Source organism: Sitophilus oryzae, unplaced genomic scaffold (assembly GCF_002938485.1).
Source record: "Sitophilus oryzae breed Bouriz unplaced genomic scaffold, Soryzae_2.0 scaffold_87_pilon_pilon, whole genome shotgun sequence".
NCBI lineage: Eukaryota > Metazoa > Arthropoda > Insecta > Coleoptera > Curculionidae > Sitophilus > Sitophilus oryzae.
Genome location: NW_022147505.1, coordinates 511,654 through 523,818, shown reverse-complemented (window position 1 = coordinate 523,818; position 12,165 = coordinate 511,654). Strand labels below are relative to the sequence as shown.

At 33.5% G+C, this 12,165-nt stretch overlaps 1 protein-coding gene across 2 annotated transcripts in view; it reads left to right on the top strand.

The window, feature by feature from the left end:
- The window catches only part of LOC115890525, a 52,756-nt gene extending 40,591 nt beyond the window's left edge, over positions 1 to 12,165 (top strand). Inside the window, exons 8-12 of one of the 2 annotated variants that reach the window (XM_030910769.1) lie at positions 1,628 to 1,848; positions 5,671 to 5,890; positions 6,373 to 6,526; positions 8,616 to 8,900; positions 11,211 to 12,165. In XM_030910769.1, coding sequence (XP_030766629.1) covers positions 1,628 to 1,848; positions 5,671 to 5,890; positions 6,373 to 6,526; positions 8,616 to 8,900; positions 11,211 to 11,383 — 1,053 coding nt within the window. In that variant the 3' untranslated portion in view covers positions 11,384 to 12,165. The remainder of the gene's footprint in view (positions 1 to 1,627; positions 1,849 to 5,670; positions 5,891 to 6,372; positions 6,527 to 8,615; positions 8,901 to 11,210) is intronic. The other variant, XM_030910770.1, reaches the window with a different exon arrangement.

Here is a 12,165-nt window from a genome sequence, read left to right as displayed (position 1 = left end):
AACAATTCTTAACCATAACCCTAGAAAATACAAAAAAATGCAGATCTCCTGTCAACTTTCTTTAATTTTTATTTATTCATTATTTTCCTAGTGACGTCACAGGTGGTATGCGCGAACTGAACGAAATTGGAGCCATCGACAGCGGCTCCAATTTCGTAATAATATAATATAAATATAATTCATATAAAAAAAATAGGGATGAAAAGTGGCGCGAAAACGCTATGACCAATCAGAGCCGTTAGACCATCGTGTCAACGGATAACGGTTGCATGAAAATCAAACTTATTGGACGATTTTTTCGCCATTGATGGGTTTTCATAGTGCACGAAACGTCAAAAAAAGATGAGGCTCTTTGATATACCCTGATTTTTTAGAAATGAATGTTTTTTACGAAAGCGTAGAGCTGCCATCGCAACATTGAAAAATATTTTTAGCAAAATTTACACTTTTTCTGTAAATTTACAGATTTTCTGTAAATTTACAGATTTTCTGTAAATTTACACTTTTCCTGTAAATTTACAGATTTTCTGTAAATTTACACTTTTTCTGTAAATTTACACTTTTTCTGTTAATTTATGCGTTAGTGGCAACAGTGGTGCGTTATTCTACGAGTAGTTCCCATCGAATTCTGTTCTACGCCAGTTTATTCACAAAAGTCTTTACTAGTAAAGACAGAATTAGGGAACCACTGCGGCAATTAATTGAAGGATTGAAGACATGCGGACTATATGAAAAGATTAAGCAATATCCCAGTATATTCAAAGATATATTTTGTTCTGAAACCACACTCTCTTCAAAAATACTTGAAGAATTATTCCTCATCGTCTATACTGAACCTGGGTCTAACATAGTACAGAAAATCGGGTGATCTCTTATTTTAGGGATTATGTATTAAATTTTGAATGTGTGTGATATAATAGTATGGCATTTTTTTGTTTAATATGTTTTCTAATATGCTTTTAATCGACCCAGAAAGTATTTTCACCCTTTCCGATGCATGCACTGTTTGCAAGAGGATCTGATGGCCTCCACCTCTGGCATGACGTAAACTGTCGTCTGCAAATGATGTAAACTTAGGGCATAACCATCCTCTAGCAGACATGTCAAAATTTCTTTGGGACTTAATCCGATATGAAAGTAGGTTTTAATGTATTCGTCCATAATCTCTGATGAATATCTGGACTACTTAGGCACAATAGCAACGTAATCAGCGGAGAACAATGCTCACTTGTAACGTGAGTAACGAGCAGGTCGATGCCGAGACGTCATTCTGCTGGGTAGTAAATTTCGCATGCAATTTACAGAAAAAGTGTAAATTTACAGAAAAAGTGTAAATTTACAGAAAAAGTGTAAATTTACAGAAAATCTGTAAATTTACAGAAAAAGTGTAAATTTACAGAAAAAGTGTAAATTTACAGAAAATCTGTAAATTTACAGAAAATGTGTAAATTTACAGAAAAAGTGTAAATTTAACACATACAGAAAAAGTGTAAATTTACAGAAAATCTGTAAATTTACAGAAAAAGTGTAAATTTTGCTAAAATTATATTTCATTGTTGGGATGGCAGCTCTACGCTTTCGTAGTTTTTAATTTTTTTTGTGTTTAACATTTTTAATTTTTTTTCAGGAAAAATCTGGAAAGACTGTAACACACGGTCCGGATAAAACTCCTTCGGGTGATAGTGTTTCTATACCTTCTATTTCCACGGAACAACCAGCCGACTCGGACAGTCCAGATCCAGAATACGAGGATACGGCAGATTTGGCTTCCAGCATTGCCAAATTACGGTCCTTGTTGCAACAGAGATCGTCGGAATCTAATTTATCTACACCAGCTTTAAGTCCCATGTATGTATATTTTTGCAAGCTTTCTGATGGGTTTGTAATTAGAAGTTATAAAATGGTAAAAATACCTAATTAGTAATTAATTTAGTTATAATTTAATACAATTTATTATCCCTTTAATTTGTGATAAAAAAATTATCTGATGTGTTATTACAACACATACACAATATGCAATCTTTCAGAATAATCATTAGATTATATTACTATAATGTGTCCAACGAGTGTCATTCTAATTCATAGGTAAATTGTATTTTCTGTTTTTCTTTGTCGGCTGTCGAAATCTGTCTTGACTTGTTGGACACACTATAGTTACTAAAGTAATCGCAAAACAATTTTCGATGCACGTGATATTTGAGTGACAAGCGATTAGAATTTAGAATTAGAATAAGTGGGAGGGGGGTTAATCTCTGCGACCTGAGAGATCTATTGTGTCCCACTTTCTTGAGTTATAACTCATCATACAGTCTCAGGACTTCCTACGGAGACCCGTGTCCCTCACAGTCGAGGAGCTACGACCCAGGCCGGGTAGACGAAACGGTAGCTTGTGTCGCCTGTTGGGTTTAGAGGTAGGAGGTAGGCTCCCGACCCTTGGAGGAGGTGGTAGCTTGTATGCCACTTGCGGAGGATGGTCTCACGCAAGTGTCAGCCACCTCCCCTGTAGTTCTCTTTGGGTTTGGCTCCTTGGAACTTTCATTGTTACTGTTCCCAGTGTCGCTAGGGGGTTTCCCCACAGCTTCACCGGTGATGTTTTTATTACTATTATTACCCGATCTCATAGTGTTCCTATGAGTCGCTAGGGACAGTCGGTCCACTTCTACAGAGCCCCGCATGTAGAAGTAAGGGGTAAAATACAATGGGGTGGCCCCCCGGTGCCCCAAGGTTGAAGCTGTCCGTAGCCCCGCCCGGTATCGTTATATGTCTTGGTGCAATTCCCTGGCCACGACACTACAGTCAGAGACAAGACGATGAGTGAGATGCTTCTCAGACCAAGCCAAGTGCTAGAGGGGATTCCCCCCAGCACCTGACCAGGAGCTTCCCCACCAACGACAAGGTCTTGTATCTCCTAGGGGAAGGTGACAAGCGATAGCCACAGCACTGCCTGATTGTGATGGATTTATGAGATGAATCTCTTAATGTAAAATTGTGGAACCATATATTTATTATATTATTTCTTAAATATTTTTACGTTTTATTTTTAATTTAATAATTAATATTTTAGTAATTAATTAATTTATTAAAAGTAATTAACACTCACAGTAGCAATATAAATTTAAGGCAGTAGCTACTCGCTACTTATCGAAATAAGTAGAAAGAGATAAAGGAAAGTGGTATAATGTGCTTACCAATCAAACTTACTTCTCTGACTGCAGTCAAGACTTATAAAGGACCGTTATTGTCACGTTCTCGTTCAAAATCGTTTATCAGGAAAGCTACAAGCTCTTTGCTTCGACTGTTTAAATGCTTCGGCATATTTTCGACACACAATTTCAAGAAATGCAATACAAAAACTCGCCAATTTAGATCTTAAAACAAGTGTTCGTGCTTAAAAGTACAATTTTTATAAAAAGACTATGCAAATCGGCAAAAACGAGAATTACTTCCAAAGATTCAACAACACGATATTATACAAACTAATGACTGACATTTTGATAATAATTGTCAAGTTATAAACGACAACGTTGCTGATCGCTCCGCAATATGACCAACATGGCGATAATAAAAATCGCTTTAAACGACGAGAGCTACCAACGTCGGAAAAACAAGTTTTAAGACGTCTGGTTCTTTGATATATCCTTTACTATGCTCTCTAGAACAGCATGCGGCCCGTCTGGCTTCCGGTAAACGTTGCGTTCCCTACTGCGCATTGAAAGAAGATCCTATATTTTTATTAGTCCTTTAAATTCTAGTATTTAATATAAATGGAACATGTCTGCATAGCGCAGTGCGTAGAGTTTCCGACCACGAACCAATGATTCATAGTTCGAATCCGGGTCAGGACAAAGACTTTTTTACTTTATTTTCGTTTATATTCTGATAGTAAAGTATTAAATATTCGTTTTTTTTAATCACCAGATTTATTTAATACTTTACTATCAGAATATAAACAAAAATTAAATAAAAAAGTCTTTGTCCTGACCCGGATTCGAACTCTGAATCATCGGTTTGTGGTCGGTTGGTGGTTGGAAACTCTATGCACTGCGCTATGGAGACATGTTCGATTTATATTCAATACTAGAATTGATAGGACTAAATTAATAAAAAATATAGGATCTTCTTCCGATGCGCAGTAGTGAACGCAACGGGTATCAGCAGCCAGACGGGCCGCATGCTGTTCCAAAGAGTCCAGACGTCTTAAAATACTTTCTCGAAAACGTTGCTAGCTCTTAGACTATAATTTTTGCAGCTTTAAATCATTTGCTCTATGAAGTAAAAGGAAGAACAAATTTAAACATTTTTGCCAAAATTTCATTTAGTCAGGTTTATAGGCTTTAGTGTCAATCTTGGTATGATTGATGACGTGCATTGGAAAATGTTTTGCGATTACCGTAGATACTGTATTCCATTTTTTTTTTAAACTGTTTTGTATATTTTTGTTAGTCATCATAAACCTTCAGGTTGGTTTCTTTATCACCAAGAGTGCCTGGCAGAAAGAGTTAGATGACAACTTTTTTTGACGATTACTCTAGTTTGGAAGATTATATTCAAAAATAATTATGAATGTACATTGTTATAGTTAATTTGGCGTCTGGATTAAATAAAAATAAAAAGGAAGTTTGTTATCAATATCACAGATTATACAGATTATAAACTTTGTTTTTTCTTTATTGTTTTTCGTGGTTCCAATTTTCGGAATCGGGCACTAGTTAGGTTACTAGTGTGCGCACATAGCACGCCCACTTTTGGCCTCTAAAATTGTGCACAGCGCCTGACCGGCACAGTTATTAGAAAGATATCGGAAAACCGAATAGCGTCATGCAGTATTTACGCGTACCTTATCATGGTTACGATATGCGCGAATCAATTTTTAACGCAACACCCGCTAATAACGTTACCGCCTGACGTAATTTGCGGATCAATTACACCAAGCGCTATTTCTAAATAACGTTTAAAAATTGATTAAATGGGCATGTGCGTGTATTTGACAACCGGGGCCGGCCGGCGAGATTTTTTATTTTAGGTTATGTTTGAATTGTTTTGAATTATTACATTAGTTTTATTAGGTAATTTGATATTTAAGTAGCTGGGATTAGTTTTAATTAAATAAATATGGCCCAAAATATGGATTCCACCTCTTCCAATATTAAAGAACCTATAAAGAGGCTTAGGTTTACAGCAGATGACAACTTAGCCCTTTTAAGAGAATTTGTTGCTTGTTGCCCTAAACCCACTGGCAGACGTTGAACAATAAAGCACTGGAAATAAGCACTTTAGCCCTTTAGTTTTAAAATACCTAGTAAACAAAACAATTTCAAAGTTTTAAATTCAAAGTTAGGTTAAGTTTAAATAGCGGACGCGACGCGAACAGAATTATTTCCGATCCGATAACTATAAATGAAGAGAGTTAATACTACCTGATGTAAAGGAAATAACACCTGGCCTTATTAACGTCCATGCACGCTATTCGGTTCAGCGATATCTCTCTATTACGTTGTTTATTGTTATTTTACGCGAGTTTATTTTTGCGCACAGGAAATTTTACTCGTTTACACATCGTCATAAAAAACAATTTTCGTACCACGAATTAGGGACAAGATTTTTATCTGTATACTTATAGGATACCTAATCTGTGTCAATATTCCTTCAAAGTTTTACTTACTCTAATAGGCCCGAAGATTACATTCAGAAACAGGTCGAATCGGAAAATGTTTCCGATGTAGAAGCTATGGAAGTGGACGGAATGATGCCCAACTTTTACAAGTTCTGTGCTAAGACAGCCTCTGGTGTTTTATCCAACACGCTAAACACCATAAAAACAGCTCTGCCGGGAAATAATCCAGGACAGGTTTATACCGTTGAGAGATGGAAATTTAAAACAGAGTCTCAGGTATATTTTACTATTTCTGTAAATTAAAAATTAAACAACGTCCAAAAAGTAAACGAACATTGTTATTGCTTACTAGAATCAACACTAACACAAAAACAAGAGACAAAGTTTTCTAGTGGAACGAATCTTTTATGTCAAAAAATGAATTACTACTAATTAAATTTATAAAACAATAAACTTTTGATTTCTAACCAAAAATTTTCTTGACGGGTGATAATCACAGGCCAAAATGACATTCCTCGCCAATTTTGAAGTATAATAAGTGGAAAAGTCAAAAGTTTGTTAACTTTTTCCACTAATTGAAAATTACTACTACTAATTATGACGTTCTGAATGCTTACATTAAAATTAGGTGAACAAACTTCTACGACTAATTGAAACAATATATATACTAATTTATTCCACTGATTTCGAGGTTCTGAATGAAGATTATGTCTCCAACATTATGACATGCCATTTTTTTACTGCATTTTTTTGTGCAGGAATCGGAAACCTTAATCCGAATGAAGAAACTTCTTAGTGAACGTAAGGAGTACTGCATTTTGGATAAAGAAATTGATACTGGATATGATGCTTTAGATTCGGTGGATATATTTCAACAATCGCCAGTGTTAATATCCAATGTTACATTTGAAGGTAAAGTCAGTAAACTCTTAAAACAGTTATAGCATATGTTCAAATATTATCATGCTTTTTGATTTATATTATCTTTATAAATAGTCTTATACTCGTATCAAATCTTAAATTATATATTTAATGACTTCGTTTTATAAAAACAGTTAAAAAATGTTTATGCACATTATACAGGGTTGTTCACCACATACGACACGGAGTATTGTAGCTAAACGATTAGATTTTTACAAATTGTAAGTTTTGGGTTCGTTGAAGAACTATTAGAGCTACAATTTAAAAATCTTTTTACAAGATACTGAGTGTCCCAAATAAATACAAAATATCAAAGTTGTATTTTTTTAAATCGAACATCCTGTATATTATTACATTTTTAGTTTCTACGAAAATAAAGGTAAATTTGATTAAGGTTTATCACACTTAAACCTTACCGTTTTTGAAATATTTTCAATTTTGTGAAATTGCAGTAAAAATTTTAAAGCTTCTTTTTTCCAAGGGTATCAAAGTTTTTAATACTAAATATTTACCGAAGTTTATTAATTGATCAGTTATTGTGTTGCAATGATAAAAATAATAGTACCTCATACAGAGTGTCTAAAAATTTATTTAAAATAATTTCTAGCTCTAAACGGCAATAACTTGTTTAATTTAAATGGAACACCCTGTATATTTAGGAGAATCAGATGCACAATTTAATTGTCTATCAAACTGTATTATGCAATTTTTTACCTATCCCTTCAAGTTTTCGTAGAAAATTAATTTTCTTATAATTTAGATCTCATTTATCAATATACCCATGGAATACTGACATTTTACTGACAGATTGTTTTTAAAGCAACAAATGTACAAAATGTACTGGTGCTAAAAACAAAATATTACTAGCCCATTTGTATACAAAAAGAAAACTATTTAAATCATTATAAAATAGTATACCATTAATTAAATATACCACTATTATTTAATATACTAATTAATTACATACTTAATTGTGTTAGTTAATAAATTATTCTAAACAAGTGTGGATTTGAATTAGAAATCAACATAATAATAAGTTATGAAAATGAACATCCCTGTTGTTACTAATAAGCCTTCGTCAAAAAATGAAATAAAGTTTTTAAGGTGTTACTTTTTACCACACTGTCTAATGCACATACAAAATTCAGTTTTTTAGAGGAGCAGTTATTTATTTGGAGCAATTATTATTAATCTACGCACAGTCAATTAATGTTTGAATACTGGAATCATATTAATTGGTCCTCTTTAACAAATATTTAAACAGTTTTTTTAAATTTTTAATGAAATAAACGAACTATATCGACAATCGACAATATTATATTTTTAAACGGTGATATTAGTATCTGTACTCTTTAAAAATTTGTTACATCTTTAAAAATAATTCTAAATGTCAATATTCCATGGGTATATTGATAAATGAGGTCTAAATTATAAGAAAACGCATTTTCTACGAAAACTTGAAGAGGTAGGTAAAAAGGTATAATACAATTTGGTAGACAATTAAATTGTGCATCCGATTTTCATAAAATATACAGGGTGTTCCATTTAAATTAAACAAGTTATTGCCGTTTAAAGCTAGTAATTATTTAAAATAATATTTTAGGCACTCTGTAAAAGGTAGTATAATTTTTATTATCGCAACACAAAATTTAGTGTACAATATTTGGTTTTAAAAATTTAAATACGCCTAGGGAAATGAAGCATTAAAATTTATACTGTATTTTCACAAAAACCTAAATATTTCAAAAACGGTAAGATTAAAATGCGGTAAATCTTAATCAAATTTACCTTTATTTTAATCATAGAAACTAAAATATAATAATATACAGGGTGTTCAGTTTAAAAAAATACAACTTTGATATTGTTTATTTATTTGGGACACTCAGTGTCTTGTAAAAATATTTTTAAATTGTAGCTCTAATAGCCCTTCAACGAACCCAAAACTTACAATTTGCAAAATTCTAATCGTTTAGCTACAATACTCCGTGTCGTATGTGGTGAATAACCCTGTATATCATTAATGTGTCTTTGTCTGTATACCAACCTGGTCATTCTAAATCGGTGGTCTCCCTATTTCTAGACGAATTAGACGACTTCGAAGGAAAAATACCAGTAACTAAAGTACTCTTGGACATATTCTGCGAACTCTTGGCTGATAGTAATTCTCCATTGATACAGGAACCCGTAATTAAAGGAATACTTTTGACTTGCGGCAGTTATGTGGAGTGCAAAATCGAAAATCAGATACACGAATCCTTGGCGCATTTTGCCGAACATCTAGTCACAATACCGGAGACCTCAAATACAAACGTATTGCTAATGGATTTAGACGATTATATCGAGGCTATGAAAAGTGGCATTCCAGGTATGGCATGAAATAATCTTTATTTTTTGTCTTAATTTATTATAGTACGAGAGCTAGCAACGTCGGAAAAACAAGTATTTTAAGACGTCTGACTCTTTGATATATCTTTTACTATGCTCTCTGAAACAACTTGCGGCCCCTCTAGCTGCCGATACCCGTTGCATTCACTACTGCGCATCGGAAGAAGATCCTATATTTTTATTAGTCATATAAATTCTAGTATTGAATATAAATCGAACATGTCTCCACAGCGTAGTGCGTAGAATTTCCGACTAGGAACCGAAGATTTAGAGTTCGAATCCGGGTCAGGGCAAAGACTTTTTTATTTTATTTTCGTTTATATTCTGATAGTACATACCCAAACCAAATCAAATATTTGTTTATTTTTAATCACCAGAATTATTTAATACTTTACTATCAGAATATAAACGAAAATAAAATAAAAAAGTCTTTGCCCTGACCCGGATTCGAACTCTGAATCTTCTATTCGTAGTCGTAAATTCTACGCACTGCGCTATGGGGAGACATGTTCGATTTATATTCAATACTAGAATTTATAAGACTAAATTAAAAAATATATATAGGATCTTCCGATGCGCAGTAGTGAACGCAACGGGTATCGGCAGCCAGACGGGCTGCGTGTTGTTCCAGAGAGCATAGTAAAAGATATATCAAAGAGCCAGACGTCTTAAAATACTTTCGCGAAAACGTTTCTAGCTCTTAGACTATTAACTTTGAATATAAAGATTAAAGAGGATATGCTTTCCGTGTATTCATGCATTGTCGACGGAAAGACTCTAGGGTGGGGATCCTTGACAGTTGTGTTTCAAAAAAAAATCAACTGAAATGCATCAAGCCTATATGGAAAATAGTGGAGAAATAGCAAATTCAAATCTAGAGACAAATTGAAATATATCCCATGCAGCACATCAAATCACATTTACGATGTGTTTACATTATTAGATGTAGACACAGGGTGACACAATTCCCCCGATGTAAATATGCAACGTTTACACATTGTAGTTCAACACGTATGCACAAAGGTTAAACGTCCGCCTCACAATGTAGCCACAGTATAGCATTTACGTATACACAAAGTAAGGGATGCACAGTGTGCCGTGGGATACACAGTGCTTGTGTATTACGTTTAAACTATGTTTACACATTGCAGTTGTGACTACCGCGTGTATACGTATGTATTTTGCTTCGTATATACATCTTGTGCTAGATAAAACTACTTCTTAGGAACGAATTTAGGAAATAATACAAGTTTTGATGCCTAACTTTTCGTTCTTTTTAAGAAATATTTATTCAATGATACCAATTATATCTTTTTAGAACGAAAGTTAGGAATGCAAAACTTTGTTTTTTCCAAAAGTATCTCGATCGTAAGTTCAAGAGAAGTAGCCTTAAAATTGTTCCATTTTTGTTTTGTATTAAATGTACCATTTTTCTTCCATAAAATGGATTAAGTGGTTAAAAATAAAATTCTTATATTTCTTTATATCATGGAACGCACAATAGCGCAAATAACACAATAATAATAATTATTTACACTGCAGAAACCAGAAGAAAACACTGTAAAAGAGCAGAATTTGTATCAAAAATATAAGTACCTAGTATAACAACATACTAAAATGGTAAACACTGGTATATCGCCACGATTTGGTGGACCTCGTTTAGTCATTTTTTTTCTCCTCTTTTCCTTCCAAGCAGTTGGTTTATTAGCATACTCATTCATCGAGCACTCTGTTGGACTTTGTTGTATTTTATTTCCAGATTAACAATCTCACCCTTAAATTTTACATGAAACTGATTATTGAATATTAAACATATCTGTATATCGATCCATCAATAACTTACCGAATATTAGTGTAAGAAGTTCTTTGAAGTGTTTAAATCTTTCTTTCTCTGGTCCATTTAGATTTTCATTATTTCCAAATTAAAAAAAATTATATTGCTGAGCTAACTCAGCTAACCTCTTGTTATGTTAGAACTAGATGAACACTTAGGTTCACTTTAACATAATTCTGTTGTTTCTCATGTGTCTCCCTTATAGAAACGTAATTTCATTTGGACGTGCTATATGGGATGGTATATAAATACTTGAATCGAAATGTAAACAAAAATATAGTGAACAAAGGACAACTGTCAAATCGATAGATCTCAATCATTCCAGAGTATTCGATCAGTCAGTCATCCATAGCACAAAATTGATAAAATAAATCTCTTCATTTTACTTCGCTCTCAGAGAGTACGAAGATAGGCGGGCCAGCTAATTTAACGATAAAAGTAATTATTTTGTTACAGATTTGATTAAGTACGTGTTTCGCAAACATGTTCTACATAATACTATCAAGCTATTTATTTCCTCGTTGCAAAAGAAAAAGATTAACCAGGACGTGGTGTTACAAGTATTTGAACTTGTAGCTATGAAGCTGATTGAAGAGAGCACTCAAGTATCCCCGCCGGCGTCCGCTTAGGAAACGCCCCAACTAAACCAGTATTAAGTTTAAATGCATTTAATTGGTGTTATTTAAGGCTTTAATGTGACAAGCGTCTATGTACACCCCAACAAAACATGCCGGAAAGCTTTTGCGCAGGCGTATTCTTGGTTTTGGGTCGGGTATTAAACAAAAAATAATAATCTCAGAGATTAACCAACACGTGTTTTGATTACTATTACCGATAGCTGTAAAAAAATACAAACATCTGTAAAAAATAAATAAAAAAAATCTATAATTGTTGAACTCGAACCCGGTCCTGAAACGCCCTCGTTACCAATCGTTACCAATGGACACAGCTGCTTTTTTGTACAGGGGTTCTAACTAGGCATTACTACTTGCGTCTAGCCGTACCGTGCAACTCTCCAACTTCATCCCACAGTTCCCGCCAAATTTAAATCGTGGGTTATTTTCTTGTCTTTTATTATAAACTTGTAATTTTCGAGAGTAAGTTCTTAAGTAATAGTAGCAATAACTAAAGAATACAAGGACATATAACCCAAGACCAAATTGTTACCATGGCTCCAAACAATTCCGTGAACATATATTTTTCTTAACTTATCTGCTTGAAGGGATATTTATATTTTTGATAAATGTTTTGACTAAGCCTATGGTGTAGGCGGTGGTATCATATTAATTAATTACGAAAAAAACGTATTAAAATGTCAACAAAAGGTACAAAACTAGTATCGACGATTAGCACATATCAAGTACATATAGTATCAGAAAAATAATTACCAAATTCAATAAGAAAACGCTAA